Below are 21,159 nucleotides of genomic sequence, written 5' to 3'. Positions count from 1 at the left end.
CACCCATGGAGTGAAAAAGTTATTTGTCATGATGTAAACCATCGTAAGTCTCGATTACTGCATGTTCGCGCTCAAGGAGCCGAATACTGCAAGAGATTCTTTCAAGAAACCATTTATAGGCTCACAAAGAATTTAAGTCATAGGAACACTGTATGCACATTTAAACAATTAAAATAGATGTTTTCTTTTACTTTTGCAGTTATCTAAAGCTGTTGGATGTTTGATGCAAGTTTGGACTTTAAACTTGTTAAACTCAGCAACAGGCCCTGAAGAAAATGAGTTATCTTTTAATTTATTACACCACTAAACCCTGAGTTAAATGCTGCAATCACGTTGACAACAGTGACACATTATATACATACTCCCACTTTGTGCCTGTTACTCTGTTAATAGTTACAAACAAATACAAGTGACCACATAACACTTTGACCTTTTGTCTCATTGCGAAGCCAAGAAAAATATTCAAAAGTTTGATCAGGTAGCAGTGCAGGTCCAAAGGTCTGAGTCCAGTGCAAAGACATGTTTTTAGATTTATCCCAAAGTCGTATTTGCAATCATTTACTTTCAATTTCATTTGAAGATGCATAGTGTTAGTTCATGCAGAGCACTGAAGTTGCACTCAATCTGTTGATTGGTATCAGCCATTTAAATATACAGTGTATTCCTGACACTTCTCATTGTTGCTCTTCTCATACCCCCTTGCCAACACCATTTACTGTTTCAGCTCACTGCACAAACTCGACCTCCTCCTTATGTGGTATTTTATATTTTTGATTAAACTAAGATTTATTATAATGTATGTTAATTAGGAGGTTAGCTCTCTCTGCAGAATCCTGCTTGGGTTATTTGAGAGTTCCCTCAAAGCGCAAATCATTTTCTGCCAAACCCACCTGTATCAGCATTTGTTATAAACGGTCAGTTCCTGGATATAAGTGTCTCTGACTGAACTAACTAAATTTAACCCTAATGACTGATGTTCTATATGCGGTCCTGGAGACGCCAGGCAATTGTTTTATCGACTTGATTCTTCATGACTTTAAGATCTGATTTTGTGTCTTTTAACGGATGACATTTTTCAGAAGTTCACGACAGAAAGATATTCATTACATCTTGTTTGAGGTATCAGAGACCAAAGCTTTAAAACATGGTTAAATACAGTAGATTTTATATGCTCTATATCTGCCATTGTTGTTTACAGTACTTTTTATGATGCACCGGCCCTCTCAGATCCCAAGTCTATATGGATTTCTGTTATTCTGTCCTGTTATTATCTGTTATTCTGTTGGAGTTTGAAAACGGTTTGTCCATACATCTAACAGGAGTTTGACCTCTAATCCAGCAAAACACAACACCTAAGAATCGGCATTATTCCAGAAGTTAAGTGTCAGTATTTTTTGGATGATGATAAATGTTAGCCTTATTTTTGTCATTAAAGAAGTGAATTTTAAACCACTCGTGTCCCAGTTCTCTTTTGACTTCACTCTTACTCACTGGAGTGGTTTTTGCTACAAGTCTTTTATCATTTGCATGCAGATGCTATTTTGTTGTATGCTTATTATTATTTTTCATAAGGGAGTGAAAACGACTTGATCTGTGAAAATATAAATTACTTCATCACCAGGTTTCAGTCTTTATTAACAAGGGGGTATCATGTTTATATGCTTGTCATGACAACCAATCATGTTTTATTGTCACCAAAAGTGCAAATAAAGGAAAAAATGAAGTCACAAGCATTATGCGTCACAAGGCCTTTCTTTTTCCTCATTCTGGCATCAACAGCTCCTCCAACAGGCAACTCATAAAAACTTTTTTTCTCAACGTAATAGCTTTCTAATTGCAGCAAAAATGGGAATGTTTCCAATGGTTTTCAATCTCTCACAAGATTTCGGGCTCTACCAGACACAGGTTTTAAAAAGTTTATGAAAAATTAACATTAACATTAAATAAAATTAACTGATGACAATAAATTATGTTCCATAAATGTATTTTATTAACCATGATTATATATTAATGTGAAGGCAACAATGGGGCCTTACTGAAAAATGTCTAAATATCTGTGCTTGCAAAACATTTTCAGTGTAATTTAATACTTAATACCATGGATTTAGATTAGATTTTTCTGGCAGCATGTCTCAACAGCCAACCTTGCAAATAGGCTGTAAAAGAATTTCAGCATGTGCAAACTAATGTTGTAAGGAATCCTAAAAAAGTTTTATGGGACACAGTAAACTATATCTTTTTCAGAGAGTTGCTTTTTTTTTTTTTTTTTAAGTGATGTTGTGATTCTTTGCTTTGGAGCTAAGTCCCAAGGTTAATCTACTGTACTACAACCAAACAGTGGAGTGTCATCAGACACATCCCAAAGTAACAGTTAGCATTAAGACTTACTTCACTGCCTCTGGCTGCATCCCATAACCAGTATAGTGACACAGTGCCGAAGTCCCGTCTGCTGCTTAACCGGGTCTCGTGCTGGTGTTGTTATCCAGGGGAATGTGGGGTCATGGCCTTATCAAACACTCTTATCCCTCTTTTTTGTTTATGTTTCTGCTGCCCCACTTAACTCTTCTCTAAATTGTCCCTTTATTTGCTTTTCTTAAGTCTTCTCACTTGGTACCTATTAAACATTTGTGAGCCCTCCAAAAATGTCTTTCATTTAACTTCTTGGGTCTTAGTGTGCTACACTTAACATTTCTTAGCTGTTATGATTTCAGAGATCATGATGTCATCATCTGTATAGGCTAATGTCATCCTTAGGCTATTCAGCTATTATTAGGTAAATCTTTATCTGAGGTCTATACATATATGTAATGAATATTGACTTAAAACTTAGCTCAGGCAGCTTGTAGCTTGGCCACCGCTATCCTCTGTGTAGAGTAAAGTGAAACCGTTGCTTCCTCTTGAATTTCACAAATTCACAGAAGAACGGGTTGTTGTGTTAGAAACATAATGCTTATTTTGAAATTGCACAGCCTATTTTTTGCTATATTTTGCTGTATATGACTGTGTTGAGTTGTAATTCTTGTTTTACAGCTTATGTACTGTCTTTCGAACTGGATTCAGGGAACTTATCGTCTACAGAGTCACAGTCCTGAAGTTCATTGTCTTCACACAATGGAGTTATGACCCTGGTTAAATATCACCCATAGAAAAGTCCTTAGTGTTCTTTTTTGGATTTTTTTGCAAAGCATTGACAAAAATCAATCATTAACACCAAATAAAATGTGCAGTTGTGAATATCAAAATAAACTGACAGGGTCTTAGTTTATAATTCAAATAGCCATTCCTTGAGTGTGATGCTTAAAAATACAGTTATTACCCAATAATAATTCTCTTTGCAACAAAATGCATTATGTGCATATTTATTCTGTACTTTACATTACCCTGATAAATAATCTGGAAATACGCAGCTTTCCCTGAAATTGACTGAGAGCACCAGAAAAAAGTCACCCAGGCTGTTTTACAAATTTTATTCAGAATGGGTCTTATGGAAATACAATAGTTTTTTTTTTTTTTAATAAAAACATTATCACCAGTAAATTCAGAAAGCCCACTACAATGCTCTTTAATCCACATCACAGCAGCTAAATAGCAATTTCTGCATCCCTGACAATAACTACGATTGTATTACACCAGTCTGTATCCTGGATATTATGAATATGCAGATATTAAAAATATAAATTTAGCCAGTCCAAGACTTTGTGTGAAGCACAGTGTAGTAAAGCAGGGAACATTTAATGCTAATGCGCGTGGATGCAGGTTTGTGGGGGCTTTTACCAGAAAAAAAAAAAAAAAAAAAAAAAAGCGTTCACGTTGGGATACAAGTGGGGAAAGTCCAGGTGTTGGCTGTCATGTTGATAGTTTAATGCTTGTCATCAGGGGCAGGGATTTTCTCCAGCGTGGGCTCCATGCCCCAGATCTCACGAGCATATTGGGCAATGGTGCGATCACTTGAGAACTTGCCACATCCAGCAATGTTGTATATCACCTTCTTGGTCCATTCCTTGGGGTTCTGATGTGAGGATGAAAATGATTGCCGAGAGATTAATAACACCATGTAATTAATAAGATTATTAGCTCTGAGTCTACCTCTATTAGTGGTGATACTCATAATATAGCCATGCATATTAAAATCATACTATAAATGCATATAACACCTTTCCGAACCATTCTGTATTATGAACATACCTTGTAAAGAGCGTTGACTTTCTCCTGGCATTTCATATAATCTTCATAGTCAGCGAAAACCTTATATCTGTGCAGAAAATAAATCAATTAATTAATGAAAGAAGAAATATAAAACATGTATATTGTACAGCGTGAATGTATGTTGTGTATGTGTGTGTATTTCTATGTGTATGTAGCACTGGATGTCGGTGTGTATGCAGAAATTAGTTGTTCTGTTTTTTCTTTTCTTTTGCTGTACCAGCATGCAAGTTCATGCACATTCTTATTTATATTTGTGTATGCATGTCTGCACCTCAGGCTGCAAATGTTAGATGTGCCTTTACCTGTCATGGTGCATCAGCATGTTGACAATTTCTTTAAACAGGTCAGGCTGCTTTGGGCTAAAGAAGCCTCCGGCAATCTGGTCAATACACTGTTTGAGCTCAGGCAGGCGTTTGTAGTAATCTTCAGCATTGTATCTAAGCAGGACCAAAAATAAATAATAAAGACATTCAGAAAAAACAGAAGCAGCAGCTTGTTGCTGTGGTAACCAGCCCATTCATGAAGGAGTAGTAGTCACTGCCTACAAAGAGGTACCAGCAGGTTCCCAAAAGCCACACATTTTAGTGTAGAATACCTCAGCTTGTGTGTACAAAACACTTGAGTCTGGAAGCACTGACAGGCAGAGTGCAAGAAAGAGATCACTAGCAAAACCTATGAGAGACTGGAGAGCTGCTGGATTCGCAGAGCGAATGGAGCTCACTGCATTGATAGCAAAAAATCTTCACAGTTGGACTGTCTTGTAGATATTTCACCAAATGGATTTGTTAGCAGGTAACACACTGTGTTCTTATATACAAATATATTACATACTGGAGTGGCACAAATAAAAACCCAACGGTGAACCTTTTTCCTGCCTCTGCTCCCTTTGATTTGCCCCTATGGGATTATGTGAAGATCAAATCATTTTTGAGAGTTATAGTTTAGTATAACCTTAATTCAAAGGGAGAACTGTGTGGTGAAGATGTGATATCACACTATGAACTGGTTTTTATTGGCTACAGAACAAAATATGTTTGAGGGAAACAAAAATACAAATACAATGTTTGGGGAGTTGGGGTTCATTCCTTACCCTCTCTTGTCAAGTTCATCAACATCGTCCACTCTCATGCCAAAGATGAAAAGGTTCCCGTCGCCGGCCTCCTCGGCCATCTCAACGTTGGCTCCATCCATGGTACCGATGGTTAGAGCGCCATTCAACATGAACTTCATGTTGCCAGTGCCAGAGGCCTCAGTGCCAGCTGTGGAGATCTGCTCTGACAGGTCAGCTGCGGGGATGGCTGGAAGATGACAGAAGTAGAGGGTTGATGACTCTAATAAGAAAATTTCTGTTTGTGTTTTATGTTGTGTATCAAGAAATCCTGACTGGGGAATTCTGCAGAGGAGGGAAAGATCAGGATGATGAGCATGGGAACAGTCAGAAATAGAGAAGAAAAAGCCTCCGGACAGTTCAATGGTTTAGTAAGTACCTTTCTCTGCCAGTGTGACTCTGTAGTTCTCCAAAAAGATGACTTTCAGACGATCTCCGACCACGGCGTCGTTGTTGACCACCTCACCAATAGCTGTGATCAGACGGATAATCATCTTAGCAGTGTGATATCCAGGAGCAGCCTGCAAGGAATGGACAGTTAGAAACATAACGTCAGATCAATGTGTTAGGTGAGTTTGTTTTTAAAGCCCAGTTGCATGCCATTAAACTACAAACCTTGCCTCCAATCATGACAGTCCTTGGAGTCCACTGCTTGTTGGGCTCCTTCTTGATGCCTAGCAGAGATATCAAGAGATTAAAGGACTGAAGGTCTGTGTTTGTGAGTGAAAATGATCTGAAATCCTTTAAATAGCTCAATGAATTGAGGGAATTTGAGAAAAAAATGTGCGGCAGAAGATTTTAAACGCATACTTACGGTTATAATAGGTGATAATGTGCAGACAGTTGAGCAACTGTCTCTTGTATTCGTGGATTCGCTTGACTTGAATGTCAAACATGGAGTTGGGGTTGATCTTCACCTTGTAGTGTTCCTCCAAGTGCACAGAAAACTTCAACTTGTTTTCCTGCAGGTTCAAAAAGTTGACTTTGTTACATAAAATGCAATAAATTCCGATTCAGCTTGTGTGGTTGTATGAGCTGTGTACAGACGCATATTCAGAATTTTAGCAAAACAGTTCTCTAATGGTACAATGAAATACAAAAATAAAAAATACAAAAATACAAAATCATGTAGAATAAAAACAGAAGGCCAGGTTAAGTGTAAAAGAAAACACACTACTAGACTTTCACATATGCTGGCCACACTGGTGCAGGGGTTGCAGTATAAACTGTCAGTGGAGGCTTTGACATTGATCACAGAGGAACAAACAGTTCTGCAGGTTGGCTCCTGAAAAGAGCTGATGTGTCATAGTATGTATATCATAGAAAAAAACTGTGTATGTTAACTGTAACAGCCAGAGATTGCTTAAGGGCTTTTCGCTGTTGAGCAGTAGCTGGATTTACATATTCAGTTATAACAAAGCACAAGTAAAGGTATATTCACAAGTATCTCCTTGTCTTCATAAGCATGACGGTGATAATTCCCAACTGATACATTAACTGCACAGCTGAGATAAAATAATATCTTAGTTATTTTACCTGCTTCACTTTGGCAATATCACGAATGAAAGCCTCATCATTGATGTGCTTGCGGAGACCCTGCAGCTGGTCGAGGTCACGAATGAAGTCCTCACCAATTCTCTGATCAACAAAAATGATGACAAGGTGAAAAAAACAAGATATGTCAACTTCCATTGTAAGGTGTAACTAAAAATGTTAGTTTTGTTTTATTTGTGTGCTTAGAACACGGCTAACCTCTGCGATGACCTCAGCCAGCCCTGGGTTGCACATAACCAGCCAGCGGCGAGGAGTGATGCCATTGGTCTTGTTTTGGAACTTATGTGGCTCCATTTCATAGAAGTCCTTGAAACTGCAGGCAGAGTGAAGCATCAAATACATTACAACACGGATGATGCAGCAGCACATGCTGGGGATTCATGAAATAGATACCGCTACATATAATATGCACACATGTACTGTATTTTTACTGTTATTTATAATCACCTTAGAGTATTACAGGCGAATTAGTGTTTATTTTAAGGACTTACATAGTAGCTTTGAGGATGTCAGAGTGTATCTGGGCCACGCCATTGACAGCATGGGAACCCACAATGCACAAATGGGCCATGTTGACCCTCTTCTGTCCACCCTCTTCAATGAGAGACATTCGGCGCATACGATCATGATCACCAGGGTACTTAGCAGCAACTTTCTGCAAAATTAAAAACAACATGAGACAAAAATGTATTTATATAAGTTGCATTTCTTTCTTTTTTTTAGCTGATCTAAAATAAAACGAAATTAGTAGGAAAAGGAACATTTCTGTTTGCACTTAAGTAGATAAAGGATCTTCCGTGTATCATTGTGCAGGTCTGGCTGAGCCACGGCTCTTAAAACCTTCCCACCTCTTCATGTCGGAAATATTTCTCTTTCCATTCTGCATGAACATGCCAGTCCATGTAAATGAGTTCTGACAGCTGTTGCAATTAAAAGCCAACAAACACCCGTTTGTTCTTTGGCATTTACCTTGCAGCATTTAGGTGCTCATGCTATGCTTCATCATTCCTTGCATTTTAATGGGTATTTCTCTTTCCAGGGTGACAAATCAAACATACCCATTCATAATCAGTGAAAAGATCAAATATCAGACTTTTAATTATCATGCTTCTTTTTTTTTTATGCTCTTCCACACACACATAGGTTTTTATTTAAAAAATGTCCTATTACTTTCAAATTTTACTCTGGGAAGGCGAAGATCTCGATTTGAATTTAATCTTCACCCAAATTCATTGATTTGCACCAAGCTCTGACATTATGTACCTTTTTTATCTCGTGCTCAACCAGGCAGGTGAGAGTGCGGAGAGATACTGCGTTCTACGGCGGGAATTCATTACCGCATTAGCACTTCGGCAACCGCGCGCAACAACGACAGCCCCTGCCCCACTACGTGGTGCGGAGGAGCCAAAAGGACACGCTGTGTTCAACCTCGTCATGGGGATTATAACGCGTTGCAATGTGCAGCATTAACCTCGAGGTGGCGGCGGTTGATCTCGTAGATAATTTCCAGGTGACGGGGAAGCAGGTGAGCAAACAGTTCGACCGGCCAGCGCTCCAGGGCTTCGGGAAGGACGGTGTGATTGGTGTAGGCACAGGTGCGCACGCAGATATCCCAGGCCTGGACACCAGCAGAAAAAAAAAAACAAAAACACACACACATATATATATTTTCTTTTATACATATACATTTTACAGTGCAAGACATTATGAAAATAATGATATTCTTTAGAAACTTTAAAAACTCACTTTATGCCTTATAATTTCTCTTTGTGGTGGTGGTAAATAGTTCATTAACTACACTAAAACGATGATCTGCCAATCAAATGAAGCATCATGAAGCCATGCCAGAAAGGTGTCATAGTTTAAAATACTAAAATACTGTGTTCTAATTTTGAAAAATTTAAATTTAAGTTTAAAAACTCGGAAAGCTGTGAAAAAATTCAGCTCTGCGCTTATGTCAGCGTTGCTCTTTCTCACCTCTTCCCATGTAAGCTTCTCTTCATCAACCAGAACCCTCATCAACTCAGGAATAGCCATGGCTGGGTGGGTGTCATTCAGCTGGATGGCAACCTGAATATGCAGAACATTATTAAAATGTCAATACAGAATAAGCGTACTCCATAAAGTGCTTTGAAGATACTGTTCATTTCAAATATTTTGATAAGATACAATAAAACCCACCTACAACCTATTCTACACACTGACGGAGGCAATTTACCGAGGGCACAGAGAGAACGTCAGCGGGAAATCTTTTCATTTTTGACAGAAACCATTTTGTTGGTTTTTTTCACTTCACCTTTTCGGGCAGTTTGCTGAAGTCTGTGCGAACAATCTCCCTGGAGCCAAACTTAGAGACCTTGAAACGGCGGATGATGTCTTGCAGAGTGGCAGACACCACAAAGTATTCCTGCTTCAGACGGAGCTCCTTGCCTTCAAAGAACTGAGGATAAAGACACATATTTGTCTATTTCTGTTCTACAGGCAAACATTAATCGTTTTTAAAAAAAATAATTATTAATTAAACATAACCCTTTGCGTATTAGTGACTGATATTCACTCATATACAACTGGAATCTTTTCCTTTTGATAAACTTATTATCCAAGCCTGATGTGGAAAAAAAGTGTTATCACAGCTGCAATAGCTCTATATCTAATATCTGTGAAAGAGTCATCATGCAATAATAATAATTTCAGCGTGACATCCATTTATAATGTACTGTTGTATACTAAAGCAAGTGTAGTACATGTGTGCATTCATTGCGTAAATGTACAGTTTCCTTTAGAATTATAAGAGATATTTATGGAAGCTGAATTCAGGGTTTAGTTTTTAAACCAGAGCATTCTTAAAAATTCAAAAGAATGTATTTAAAAGAATCTGTTCATTTATGTTTCATTTCACATTTTTAAGTCGCAAGAAAATCTGTTCAATTTACAGTGATATAAAAGTGAGAAAAGCACACAGATTGGACAAACTGGAACCTTTCTCATTCTCATCTTTCTCATCAGCACTGACTAAACTGAATTCCAACAGAGCTGGAATATGAGGTCTACCACAGTTTCCGCTCTCACGTGCACAGACATAAATTATAAGAACTGACATGAGTTATGTCTCGAGCTAGATGGTTATCTCCTAAATCCTCTCTCTTGAACCTTCAGGGACACAGCACACGGTGGTCAGGTTTTATGTCAGATATAAAGGACAGCTTCAGAGGAAGTTTAAAGAGCTTCCTCTGAAGTATGGCTCTATCTGAAGACAAAGGACACCACCTGGGGTCCAAATTATGGAAATCCATCTCTCAGTGGAGTTAAAAAAAACCCTATACAGTCATACAGAAGCCATACAGTCCACAGCTCCTTTACCTATGCCTTTATCTATCAACATTCAGCTGCTTCCTCTAATTCAGGTTAACACGTGCATGGCAATCCTACGAGTGCAGCTTTGGTGGATTACAAGGTAATTTAATCACAATTTCTTACATTGTCGTTGGGGTACAGCACACGGGAGATGTTCTCAGCCAAGTTTCTGTCCAAAACCGCCTGAATGTAGCCACCAATATTGACTGAAATGAAAAAACAAAACAAAACATAAACTCCTTCAGTTCAAGCCCATTCTCATTTGACAGCTCTTGCATGATTGAAAACATTTGATCTCTGCCAAACACATACAGTCTTTAAGGTTAAACTCGCAGGGTGCCTTCGCAGACCACAGCCTCATGGTGTTGACAATATTGTTTCTGTAGCCAGGGACAGGGGTGTCATATGGCAGAGCCAACACTACCTGCCAATACCATCACAGAAAGAGAGAGGCATTTGAAATAGGTACCTACTGTATATCATCTCAGAAAACATCTTTCATGTGCATTTACTTCAAATCATATTTTCACCTGAGTGTCAACCCATTTGACGCCATCAGGGTTATGCTCAGTTCTGCCATAGAAATGGACAGGACGCATGTACTCAGGACGTGCCTTCTCCCAGGGGTTGCCATAGCGCAGCCAATCATCAGCCTCTTCAACCTGGATAATAACAGACATTTATATCGAGGGAGAAAAACACTCATTAGGTGAGTGGCTTTCTGAGCTGAAGCAGGCACAGAAAATGATAAGGAACATCAGGTCATGATAATGATCAAGGAAACTCATCCAGCAGGCTCTAAGACGAAAAAGAAACACAAGCAGCTATTCTCAGAATATAGACAGCCAAAAGCCTGGAATTTGAACATTTCTAACCTGCCAGCCATTGATAATTTTCTGATTGAAGATACCGAATTCATAGCGAATACCATAACCATAAGCAGCCAGACCCAGTGAAGCCATGGAGTCCAGGAAACAGGCTGAAAACAAGAGACAGCACATGAAAGAAAAACAGATCAACCTTTGACTGAGTGTTACATAAAATGATTTTCTAACTTTCAAGTTTGAGTCAGTCAACAGGAGTAAGCATTCTTTGAATTTAAAAGGTATAAACAGTGAAAAGATGCACACCGGCAAGACGGCCCAGGCCACCGTTACCCAACCCAGCATCTTCCTCCATGTCCTCCAACTCTTCCATATCCAGACCCAACTACAGAACAGGGCAGAACACAACATGGACTAATGAAGCAGTGATTCTGAGATGCTTTCCCTCCATCACATCAAAAAGATTTTACAGTTATAAGAGGAATAAATTAGGTTTGTTTGTCTTACCTGGTAGGTGGCCTCATCACAGGCGTTCTCCAGGGCGAGGTTCACCATGGTGTTTTGAAGGGTGCGGCCCATGTAGAACTCAAGGGAGATGTAGTACACACGCTACAGTTTGGTAAGAAATAGAGAAATAATCAATATCAAACTGAATGAACAGTCATTCAGTTATATAATTAGGGATATAGAAAGGTCTCTACAGTGGCGTGACGGCTTCAAATCTCACATTGAAACCAAAAACCTGAGGAATCATATGCCAAATGTAACAATAACATGTTCCTCAGACTGTAAAGGAAACCCTTCAAACTTCATGATTTAGCTTCTTGGTTGGGAGTGCATAGAAATGTGCCACCTCAGCCTATGTTTAGCCTTTGCCATTTAGTAGTTTTATTTCTCCTCTGACATGGAGGGGCGGACACAGACTGAGGAAAGGCAGAAGAGAGGAGAGAAGAGACGGGGGTGGGGGACATATTGCTTTGGGTATTGCATAACACCAACATTTTGGCCCAGACAAAAATAGCTCCTGTAGAGGTCGCTGTAAAGGTCAGCCTGAGCCTGCTATCCTTTCACTAAGCAGCTCAAGTCTGGTTTTATATGAGAAGTGGTTCAAATAGATAGCAAGATAATAATGAATATAACTGACAGAGACATATCACTGAGTAGCTAAACAGATCTATTGAATTATATTTGACTGTATGTTCCAGATCTTATCTGATTTCAATCCTTGTTTCATCTCATAATGCTGTTTTGCTCTTTTTTTTTTCAATAATGCATATTAGCAATGTAAAAAATGAGTCTCTTGTTGTTGTAACAACAACTTTGCAGTGTGTGATCCTTGCACAAAACTCTAGACAGAGCTTTAACATCCTCCTCCATGTTTCTGTTTAGACCTTTAATGAATTCACATTTGACCTTTAAGTCTAGACCACCAGAACAAGATGATACAGTTAGGGGGTCACATGGTTTCTGACTTAGAAGCTCCAGCCCATCAACATCTGATTAAACAATTTCTGAGAACTATTTAAATGTGAGAAGTAAATGTCTCACTATGTAAATTAATGCATAAGGGATATTAAGGGATAAGGGATCTTCTATTATATAACTATTTTATATTAAAAAAATATCCCCTTTATTTGGTAGAGTTATTAATGATCTTGCAAGGAACATTTTTTTTCCAATAAATCGATGCAACTGGAGCTGAGTTTCCTTCTGATCCCTCTTTTGTAATTACATACGGTTTTGTGTGACATTTTCAAGCAATATTGTGGTGTGGTTTGCAATTTTGCTGCTTTATTCTATCGACACCAGCCTCCTATTGTTCTTTTAAGGGTCTGTCTGTTGCTGTTTAGACCACTGCAGTTGCTGACATAAAGCCTCTATGTGACTGCTTTTTTATGAACCCAGATGCCCTCGGAGGCATGTGCTCATATGGCAATAGCAAAGGCTATGTACTTTATGGTCAGACACGATTGGAACAGAGGGTCATGGAGAGGTTTAATGTTTCAACACACTATAAGAACGGGAGCATACCAGCAGAGTGCTAAGAAGCCCCGGTGAAGTTTAAATGTCATGACTTGGTATTAAAATGACATGGGGCTGTTGAAGGTACAGTTGAAGAATATAAAACCCCTGCTCTGATGGTGGAAGAAGTTTTCACATCCTTTACGTAAGTAAAAGTATTAAAAGTAAAAGTCCTGTACATAAATGTGTGTACAGTGTACGTACATAAAGTATATTAAGTTAAAGTACTCATTATGCATAAAAAAGGCCCCTGTGACTGATTTGTATCATATATTACATTAGATTGTTGATTCTTATGCATCAATTTTTTAAGCGGTAAAACTGTTGTAGCTGTTAAAAAGTGGAGCAACTTTTAACTATTTGATATACAGTTAAGTATTTTAATCCAGTGGTTTCCCACCTAGGGGCAAGGACCCTCCAAAGGGTCATGAGATAAGTCTGAGGAGTCATGAGATGAATAATGGGGTAAGAAAGAAGAAAAAACAAAGTTCTGCTAAACAAATGTATATTCTTTGTTTGGACTTTTATCTAGTCCTTGCTTTTCTGTGAAACATCGTATAATTATTTCCTCTTTGAGCCTTCAACAGTTATTGAAACGAAACCACCTGAGATGTTAAAAGGGGAGATCACCCACTAACAACTCATAGAAATTTGAAAAAGGGCCCCAATAAGAAAGAAGTTCTTTGTAATAGGTCACAAGCCAAAAAGGTTGGGAATCACTGGTTTGATCTTTAACAGTTATTGTAATTTATAAGCTTAACGTGTTTTACACAAATCTGGAAAGCTAGTAATTAGTTATACAAATCTTAGTTATACAAGTTATACAATTGGCCTATATATCTATTTATATATTATAAATGGGTATATATATATGTATCTTTAATAAATGCACTTTGTTACTTTCCACTACATCAAGGTTATAGCACTGAATGCTAATGAAAACACTGATGACAATGTAACAGATTTTCATAAATGTCTTGAGGATGGCAGGTCTTAGACCAAATATGAATGCCAGTCTTCAGCCTACATTTGGTTAAACACTGTAAGCTCTATAATTTTCTCTACCACAAATATAAGATGGGATACAGTTTATACCACAATAATCATTAAAATTATAGCAGTCTTTCATTTAACTAATAAATCTACATATTCATTGCAGTTCACATGACTTGACTTGTTATGAATTGAACTTACTTTGGGATCTTTCTCATAGTAGTGCTGCTGGGTTCTGATCCACCTGCCAATCAAGTGATCCCGCACAGTGTGGGCAAGAGCATAGTAGTAATCCCTTCTGGTTGCTACATTTCTATCCTTGACCAGAGTAAAGTGGAGGTGTCTGTTGAAGTTTTGCTTCAGATCTGCAACGTTTTCAACGCCGGCAAGGCCTCGCACTGAAATCTGTTTCTTTCTCTCATGGTCAGTCAAGGGCTTAGACATGGTGGCACGAGTTGTAGCAGCTCAGGGCTCTGACTCGAGAAGAATGTAAACAGTAAGACAGCAGGCACGCACCACCAGGCCCAGCGACACGGCAAGAGAGGCACACACACCGCAGGCGCAGGTTCAGCCATTTAAAGACACAACTATGAATATTAAGTAGAAGGTGGAGCAGATTGATTATACTGGGTAAAGGGTGGGGCATTTGTTGAAGATAGAAGTTGTAACTTTTCAGTAATGTCACATAGGAATAACTAAGGGGCCCATCTTGAATCTATGATATAAGAGCAACACCAGTACATGGCATCTTTATTGGAAGATTACTTAATTTAAAGTATAGTAGTCTTTCAATATAATAATAGGGTTTAATTGGGTTCCATCTACTCTTCAGGGTTTTTTTTTTTTACTGAAAAAACTACTTTCTATTTGTATTCTTTGTCATGCTTGTATTCCACTGTTGGATAAAGAATGAATGTGATATTCACAAAGCTGACAACCTAGAATGATTTGAATGATTCAGAATGAGTCATTATTATCATTAAAATAATGATCAAATGTGATAAAGTCAGAAACCTGTCTTTGTCTAGATATATTTTCAATGTGTAATTACTCCACAGCCTTGTGTAAAGTATTGTCTAATCTTGTAGGAGAAACACACAGTGATGAATATATCTGGCAGCTATAGAGGCTAACTTGTTTTTCTCCTCATAGTTGGCAGGAGCACCTCGGCCAGCAGATGGTAACGGTATATTACTTTTTTTTAAAAATGTGTTTTGTTGCACCTAAAAAGCGAAGCACTGCAAAGTCTGCTGATTATCATATTGTAGGGGGACACTATATTTATAAGTTGCTGCATTATGTGGCCATGACAGGGCAGATTTTTGTTTTTACCAATCCACATTGCAGACACAGGATCAGGTCTCACTTGCACCTTGGCCTGCTCTGAATACCCCAAATAGCAGTATTGCAATGTTTAAAATTTTTGTGCCAATGTCCCTTCACAAGTGCTGTAGGTAGCGGTACTGTAAGTAGTTATTAACTGGTCATCCAGAGTCTCTGTGTGTAGATCACATCTGTTCAAGAGCCTGGAGCAGTAACAGACACAAAATCAGCTGCAGCAGAGCTACTTAAACACAATCTATTTTCAGTTATCACTCTAGTGAGCCAAACTATCATGAAGTCTTGACCTTCTATAAATAGTAACTCTGACCCAGTCCCAAAGGCCATGATATTTGAAAGGCATATCTTGTTAATGTCAGCAAGAGCCGGCAGACAACACTAGTATACTACTATGAGTCAGACCACAGCACAAGGAGGAAGGCAGTCTTTGCTGAGTTGTTCTCAGTGGGATGCAGTAGTGCACGATTATTACCTCCACTAATGGGGTTAAGCTTTAACCCGTGTCTGTTTGTTGGTTGGTTGGTTGGTTGGTTGGTTGGTTGGTTGGTTGGTTGGTTGGTTTATTTGTCAGCAGAATTACGCAAAAAGTACTGAGCCAATTTGCACCAAACTTTTTGGAGGGATGGGGTTTGGGCCAGGGAAGAGCCCAGTAAAATTTGGTGCAGATTTGGTTAAAGGGGCAGATTCAAGAATTTTTTTTTTAAATCACTTTCCTTAACATTGCAGGATAGAACATTTTTTGCCTCGGTGGAGGCGTGTGCTTTACTGAGTGCCAGTCTAGTTATTGTCCTGTAAAAAGGGGAGGTTCTGCCTTTGGACAGAAACTGGTTAAAAGCTGGATGAAAGAGTGACTGTAACTTTAGTGTCAAGATGCGCTGGATTGCACTGCGTTTTGAATAAATGTTGACAGCAAAACTATTGAGAGTAAAATTAGCATGTCTTTCTAACCATTTGCCACTTTATTGCATGATTGGATGAGATGCAAAAAGAAAAAAACAAAAGATGCTGCTGTTGAACATCACAACAGTTGGACAGCAGTGAAATAGAATTCAAATTGCAAGTGGTAGCTTGAGTGTTTGGCAGTGCTTCATGGCCATTTCTGCATCATTAGAAGAATTTTTAGAACTTACACAGTATATAAATGTTGTCTATGCCATTTCCTGTCATGTTCCTTTTAATGTTCCTCCATGCCAAATGACCCCCAGAACAGAGGAACCATCACACAACAGAGATGACAGAGATTGAAGCTGGCGTGCCCCTGATTTGTCCATTAGGATGAGCAAATTATGCTCTTACATGTCTACTGGCTGCTCTGTCAAATGGTACATCAAGCATTTCAAGACCATAGTGAATGAATGCACGATGAATGCAGATGGAGTCTGTGAAAAAAGAAAATTTTAAACAACAAATGAAATTGTTCCGACAGTCAAGCCACTGAACCAATGAGCAAAATGTGAACAGGTTGTTTTTCAAAACGTCTTTATTTTCTGTCTACAGTGTCTGACTATCTGTCTTTTCACAGTTATTCATGATCTCTTTATCATATATTTGCAGGAAAGGTGCATGAAATTTTAATGAATTTTTATTTTAATTTCACTCCTGGGAGAACATTAAGTCAATTAATTCTGATATTAATGAAGGACCTGATTGACTAACAGTAACCACAGTTATTAAGGTGCCTGTGTTGTCTGGCAGACATTAGAAAAGGGTATAGAGGCAACCGATGGATGGTGGCTGGTAAGAGCATTTTAGGCTGTTGCAACCAGAAATATACAGTTTTGCACTTTTTTTTCTTGTCTTTAACATCCTGTTTTTTTTTTTTTCCAGACTCCTTATTCTATCAGCCTACAATAAATAGTTGGACAAGATTGGAGAAAAAGGAGGGACTTGATCTACAGTATGTATGCAGACATAATAAAAAAGTGGGGAAGGAAAAAGACCTTTGATGTTGATAACTCTGTAATTTAGGATGTTTTTCCAAATACAATTTCATACCAGGCAATATTAAACATTGATTGGCTGCTAACGTTGTTATTCAGAGTTTTGTGAGCATGTAGAGTCTTGAGGGCGGAAAAACTACACAAAAAAATCAAAATTAAAAATGTTACTGTTTTTGTTGGTAATCTATGTAACTTATTATTCAAAACAACTTTTAAATTATGTTTTGGGTACATTACTGTCTCTGTTGATTAGGTCTGTTTTTTGCTTTTGCTCGGTCAGTGCTCTGGCAGTGAACAACAGAAGCTTTTTGGAGATTTTATTTTTCAATACTTCACTCTTCAAAATATGAAGCTGACATTGCACTGAAACCTCCCTTCACCCAGTCCCAAATGTATCTGAAAGCTGTCACACAGAATTATGTGTTACATCTGCAGGTGCAAGCTTTGTCTCGCACCTCCATGTCCTAAACACCATATTGGTCTGCGTCATTTTCATAAGCATTCAGTTTTTTTCATAGTTTCTTTCTTTCTTCTTTTGGCCTCTCAGGTTCTTGGTGTTCTTGCATTTGGCTAGGCAGTGAATTCAGCTCTTTTCAGGTGGAGTAAAGAATTCCTTTTTCATTTCCCCAACATCAGGATTTAGGAGTCATGGGATTAAATCCAGCGGAAGCAAAGCATGCAAAAACACAAATGAGACAAATGAGTCAGAAAAAAAGTTGATATGGGTGAGTTGACCTGAGGTTTTATTAGTTCTATACACTGACATGAGACAAAGTTAGAACATAATACGTAGCACGGGGCATGGGATTCAGGGTAAACCTGCTCGCAACACACAGAAAAAGGTCAGAATAATATTTATACTACAACAGTTTAGTATATTTAACACTATGTGCCAGTTAAAATGTTACTTTTTCGTTTTAGTGGTTTGGTATTTGTCCATTCAACAAAAACACAATGCTGCCAACCAAACATATTCCGTATGGCAGCTAAGCAGCCACATAATTACATCTCAGAAGCTTAAGTTGATCTGACTGTAATTCTCTTTTTATTCACTCTCTTGCCTCATTCACACAATGATTCCCAGACATTCACATTGTTAGACACAATGTGTGAGTGGGAAAGCTGTTTCCTCTCCTTTGCCTGAAGAGAATGAGCATCTTTGTTTACATCTCACCAAAAGTTATGCACTTGAGGTGATACACCTACTACTTTGCACACATTCATTTCTGCCCATGAGTCTGCAGCAAACAATTGTAACTAGGCTTCAGTGTTTTCTGATTGTCAGTGTAATGGATTTAATTAAGTTACACAGTTAAAAATATGTTTTACTAAACTGTAAAATCTGAGTCTTTTCATTCATCTTCATACACCTTGAAATCATTTATCTCCAGTTTCCCTGCAATGCTTTTTAATAGTGACAGACAAGATAAGTATTATAGGTTTTTTTTTGTCTGCGTGTGTGTGTGTGTGTGTGTGTGTGTGTCTGTAATATGATTTTATCACTGATGGTGAAAAAAGGACTTTAATTGCAGCCACACAGAAAGTTATTGTAGTGCTGAATTAAAATGGTGTTGTGTTGGCAGAATACCAATCGTCTGATCTGCACTGCAATGAATCATGGGAGAGTTGGTTCATGAGGATGTTTTTAAGTTGCAGTGTTTTACTCGGGTCAAATGCTTTATTTTGTCCGTCTGTGAACCTGCCGACATGGGGCCAACACAGGAGGAACACTGGCACCTGGTGGTAAATACAGTGATGTCACGTTGAAAACCACCAGGTTTGTTCTGCAGTAAGTAGAATGGGGAGGAACAAACAGCATTGGCAGCTGCACCTATGAGTAATGAGCATTAACCAGTTAACAAAGGGAGATATATTAACTAACGGGGCACTCCACCAATTATACACATGACATTCAGTTTACTCATCAAAAGGGGTACTTCTTTGCATGTGAAAACAGCTGACTAATCTCCTCTGGGGCTCTGGAGGATCTTAAGGGTCTTGATGATGTCTAATGAAAGACTATACTGAATTGCATTATAAGAAGTGTAGGATCCTGTGTTTTTTTGGTTGTTTGTTTTATTAGCTTAACCATACAAGAGAATAAAAATCAGAATACTTCACCTTCTGCTGCTTTGAATTTGACTGTTTTTTCTTTGATCTTTCTCTTGGGAGTCCCCAGCGTAATGAAAGTGCAATAATCACTGGAGTACAAGATCAGTAATTTTTTTTTACTTTCACCTGTGCTATGTCTTCAGAAAAAAAGGCCTATTGATCCGCTGTCCTCATTTGTCTATGCTAGAAGTCACAAAGTTTCAGACACTTTAGATGTTTACATTCTTGTCCATCACGGAGAACTATCAGGGAGGCGTCTGATCAGTTGCAAATTTATTCTGCAGCATGAGACAACAACCTCAAACACACAGCCAGAGTCATAAAGAACCATCTTCAGTGACAAGAGGCAAAATGAGTCCTGTAGCAGATGGTCTGGCCCCCAGAGAGCCCTGATTTCAACATCATGGAGTCAGTCTGGGATCACATGAAGAGACAAAAGACGCTGAGACTGCCTAAATCCACCAAAGAACTGTGGCAAGTTCTCCGAATTGCTTGGATACCTACCTGCTGAATACCTTGAAAAACTGTGCGCAAGTGTACCAGGAGAACTGGTGCTGTTTTAAGGGCACAGGGTGGTCCCACCAAATAAATGAATATATAAATGAAAACTATTCATGGAATTATTTTTGAAAGCATCCTCACTTTACTTTCTGTAGCTAAAACCTTTGCACAGTACTATATATACACAGTGCAACGCCCGTACTATGTTAATACTGTTGTGACATTAAAACAAACTACAACTACTACAACATGAGAGCATTTATTTATGGTTACAATATTGTTAAAACTGAATCTGCTAAAAAAACAACACTAACATAAATAACTGATCACTCATCGATATTTTATCCATGTTCACCCATTAAGAAATATTACACACAATTGTGAAGCAATTTACAGTAGATAAACACAGATTAGCTTTTAGTTAGTTGGCTTCTCTCAGATTTAATATGACACCTTGATTATTCACACTGCACCTCTGCTGAATGGTTTTTTGGAATATTAACTGCTTAATTGTACTGAGCAAACTACTTTAACTGCATCACTGAATGTATCACAAGAACTGCACCAGCCACGGGTGTTGGTAGGTTCTGGTGGACAGTGTTTTTCAGATAAAAAAGAGAATAACCTGCCATTTGCTGCTTAATCCCACAAAGCAGATTCAATAACATGCATGCTTTACTGAAGTCCTGAGGGCTTTCTCATAAAACCAGATGGTGTTCAATATTTTATTGCAATTGTGGATATGCATCTCTCTGAACAATAGATGAGTAACTCTATTTCCTCATCCAGGCCACAGAGCTTTGCTCTGCCTTAGACTAGAACAAAAATAAATAATTGCCTTAGACAGGTCACTAAAACACACATACAACTGTGGTATGGCAATCGGGGAGGCAGAAGTACCACAGATGTTCACAATAAAAGTATTGGTCAGGGTATGATTGTGCCCCAAAGGTAGTGACAAAAAGATAACAGATGGATGACTTAACATAATTATGATTTATTGCATTAAAGTGCTGTAAAACGCACTTTTCTGTTCTATTTGTATTCTCTTTACATTTGTTGATGCTTCATTGCACAATAGTTCTGCTTGGCAGGGTTTGGTTAAAAACACATCATGTTTCCTACTGCAGAAGGCTTCATATGACACAATAAGACAAAGAGTCTACAGCCACGTTAGCAGCTCTGTGAGGCTGTACTTATGCAA

At 38.4% G+C, this 21,159-nt stretch overlaps 1 protein-coding gene across 1 annotated transcript; it reads right to left on the bottom strand.

Moving 5' to 3' along the window:
• Positions 1-3,456: 3,456 nt before the first annotated feature.
• LOC120803051 (glycogen phosphorylase, muscle form-like) lies at positions 3,457-14,604 on the bottom strand. The gene is made up of 20 exons (XM_040151344.1): positions 14,263-14,604; positions 11,554-11,655; positions 11,353-11,431; positions 11,098-11,201; positions 10,753-10,884; positions 10,535-10,646; positions 10,346-10,428; positions 9,165-9,308; positions 8,846-8,938; positions 8,340-8,486; positions 7,360-7,523; positions 7,067-7,181; positions 6,851-6,952; positions 6,129-6,276; positions 5,930-5,988; positions 5,694-5,835; positions 5,297-5,504; positions 4,509-4,643; positions 4,186-4,252; positions 3,457-4,009 (listed from the first exon to the last, which is right to left on the bottom strand). The coding sequence occupies exons 1-20, from the start codon at positions 14,503-14,505 to the stop codon at positions 3,860-3,862; spliced, it is 2,529 nt and encodes an 842-aa protein (XP_040007278.1). The 5' UTR covers positions 14,506-14,604; the 3' UTR covers positions 3,457-3,859.
• Between the last annotated feature and the right edge of the window lie 6,555 nt (positions 14,605-21,159).

This window comes from Xiphias gladius, chromosome 17 (assembly GCF_016859285.1).
Source record: "Xiphias gladius isolate SHS-SW01 ecotype Sanya breed wild chromosome 17, ASM1685928v1, whole genome shotgun sequence".
NCBI classification, from domain to species: Eukaryota; Metazoa; Chordata; class Actinopteri; order Istiophoriformes; family Xiphiidae; genus Xiphias; species Xiphias gladius.
The sequence above is the reverse complement of the archived record's forward strand: the minus strand, read 5'-3'. Positions and strand labels throughout refer to the sequence as shown.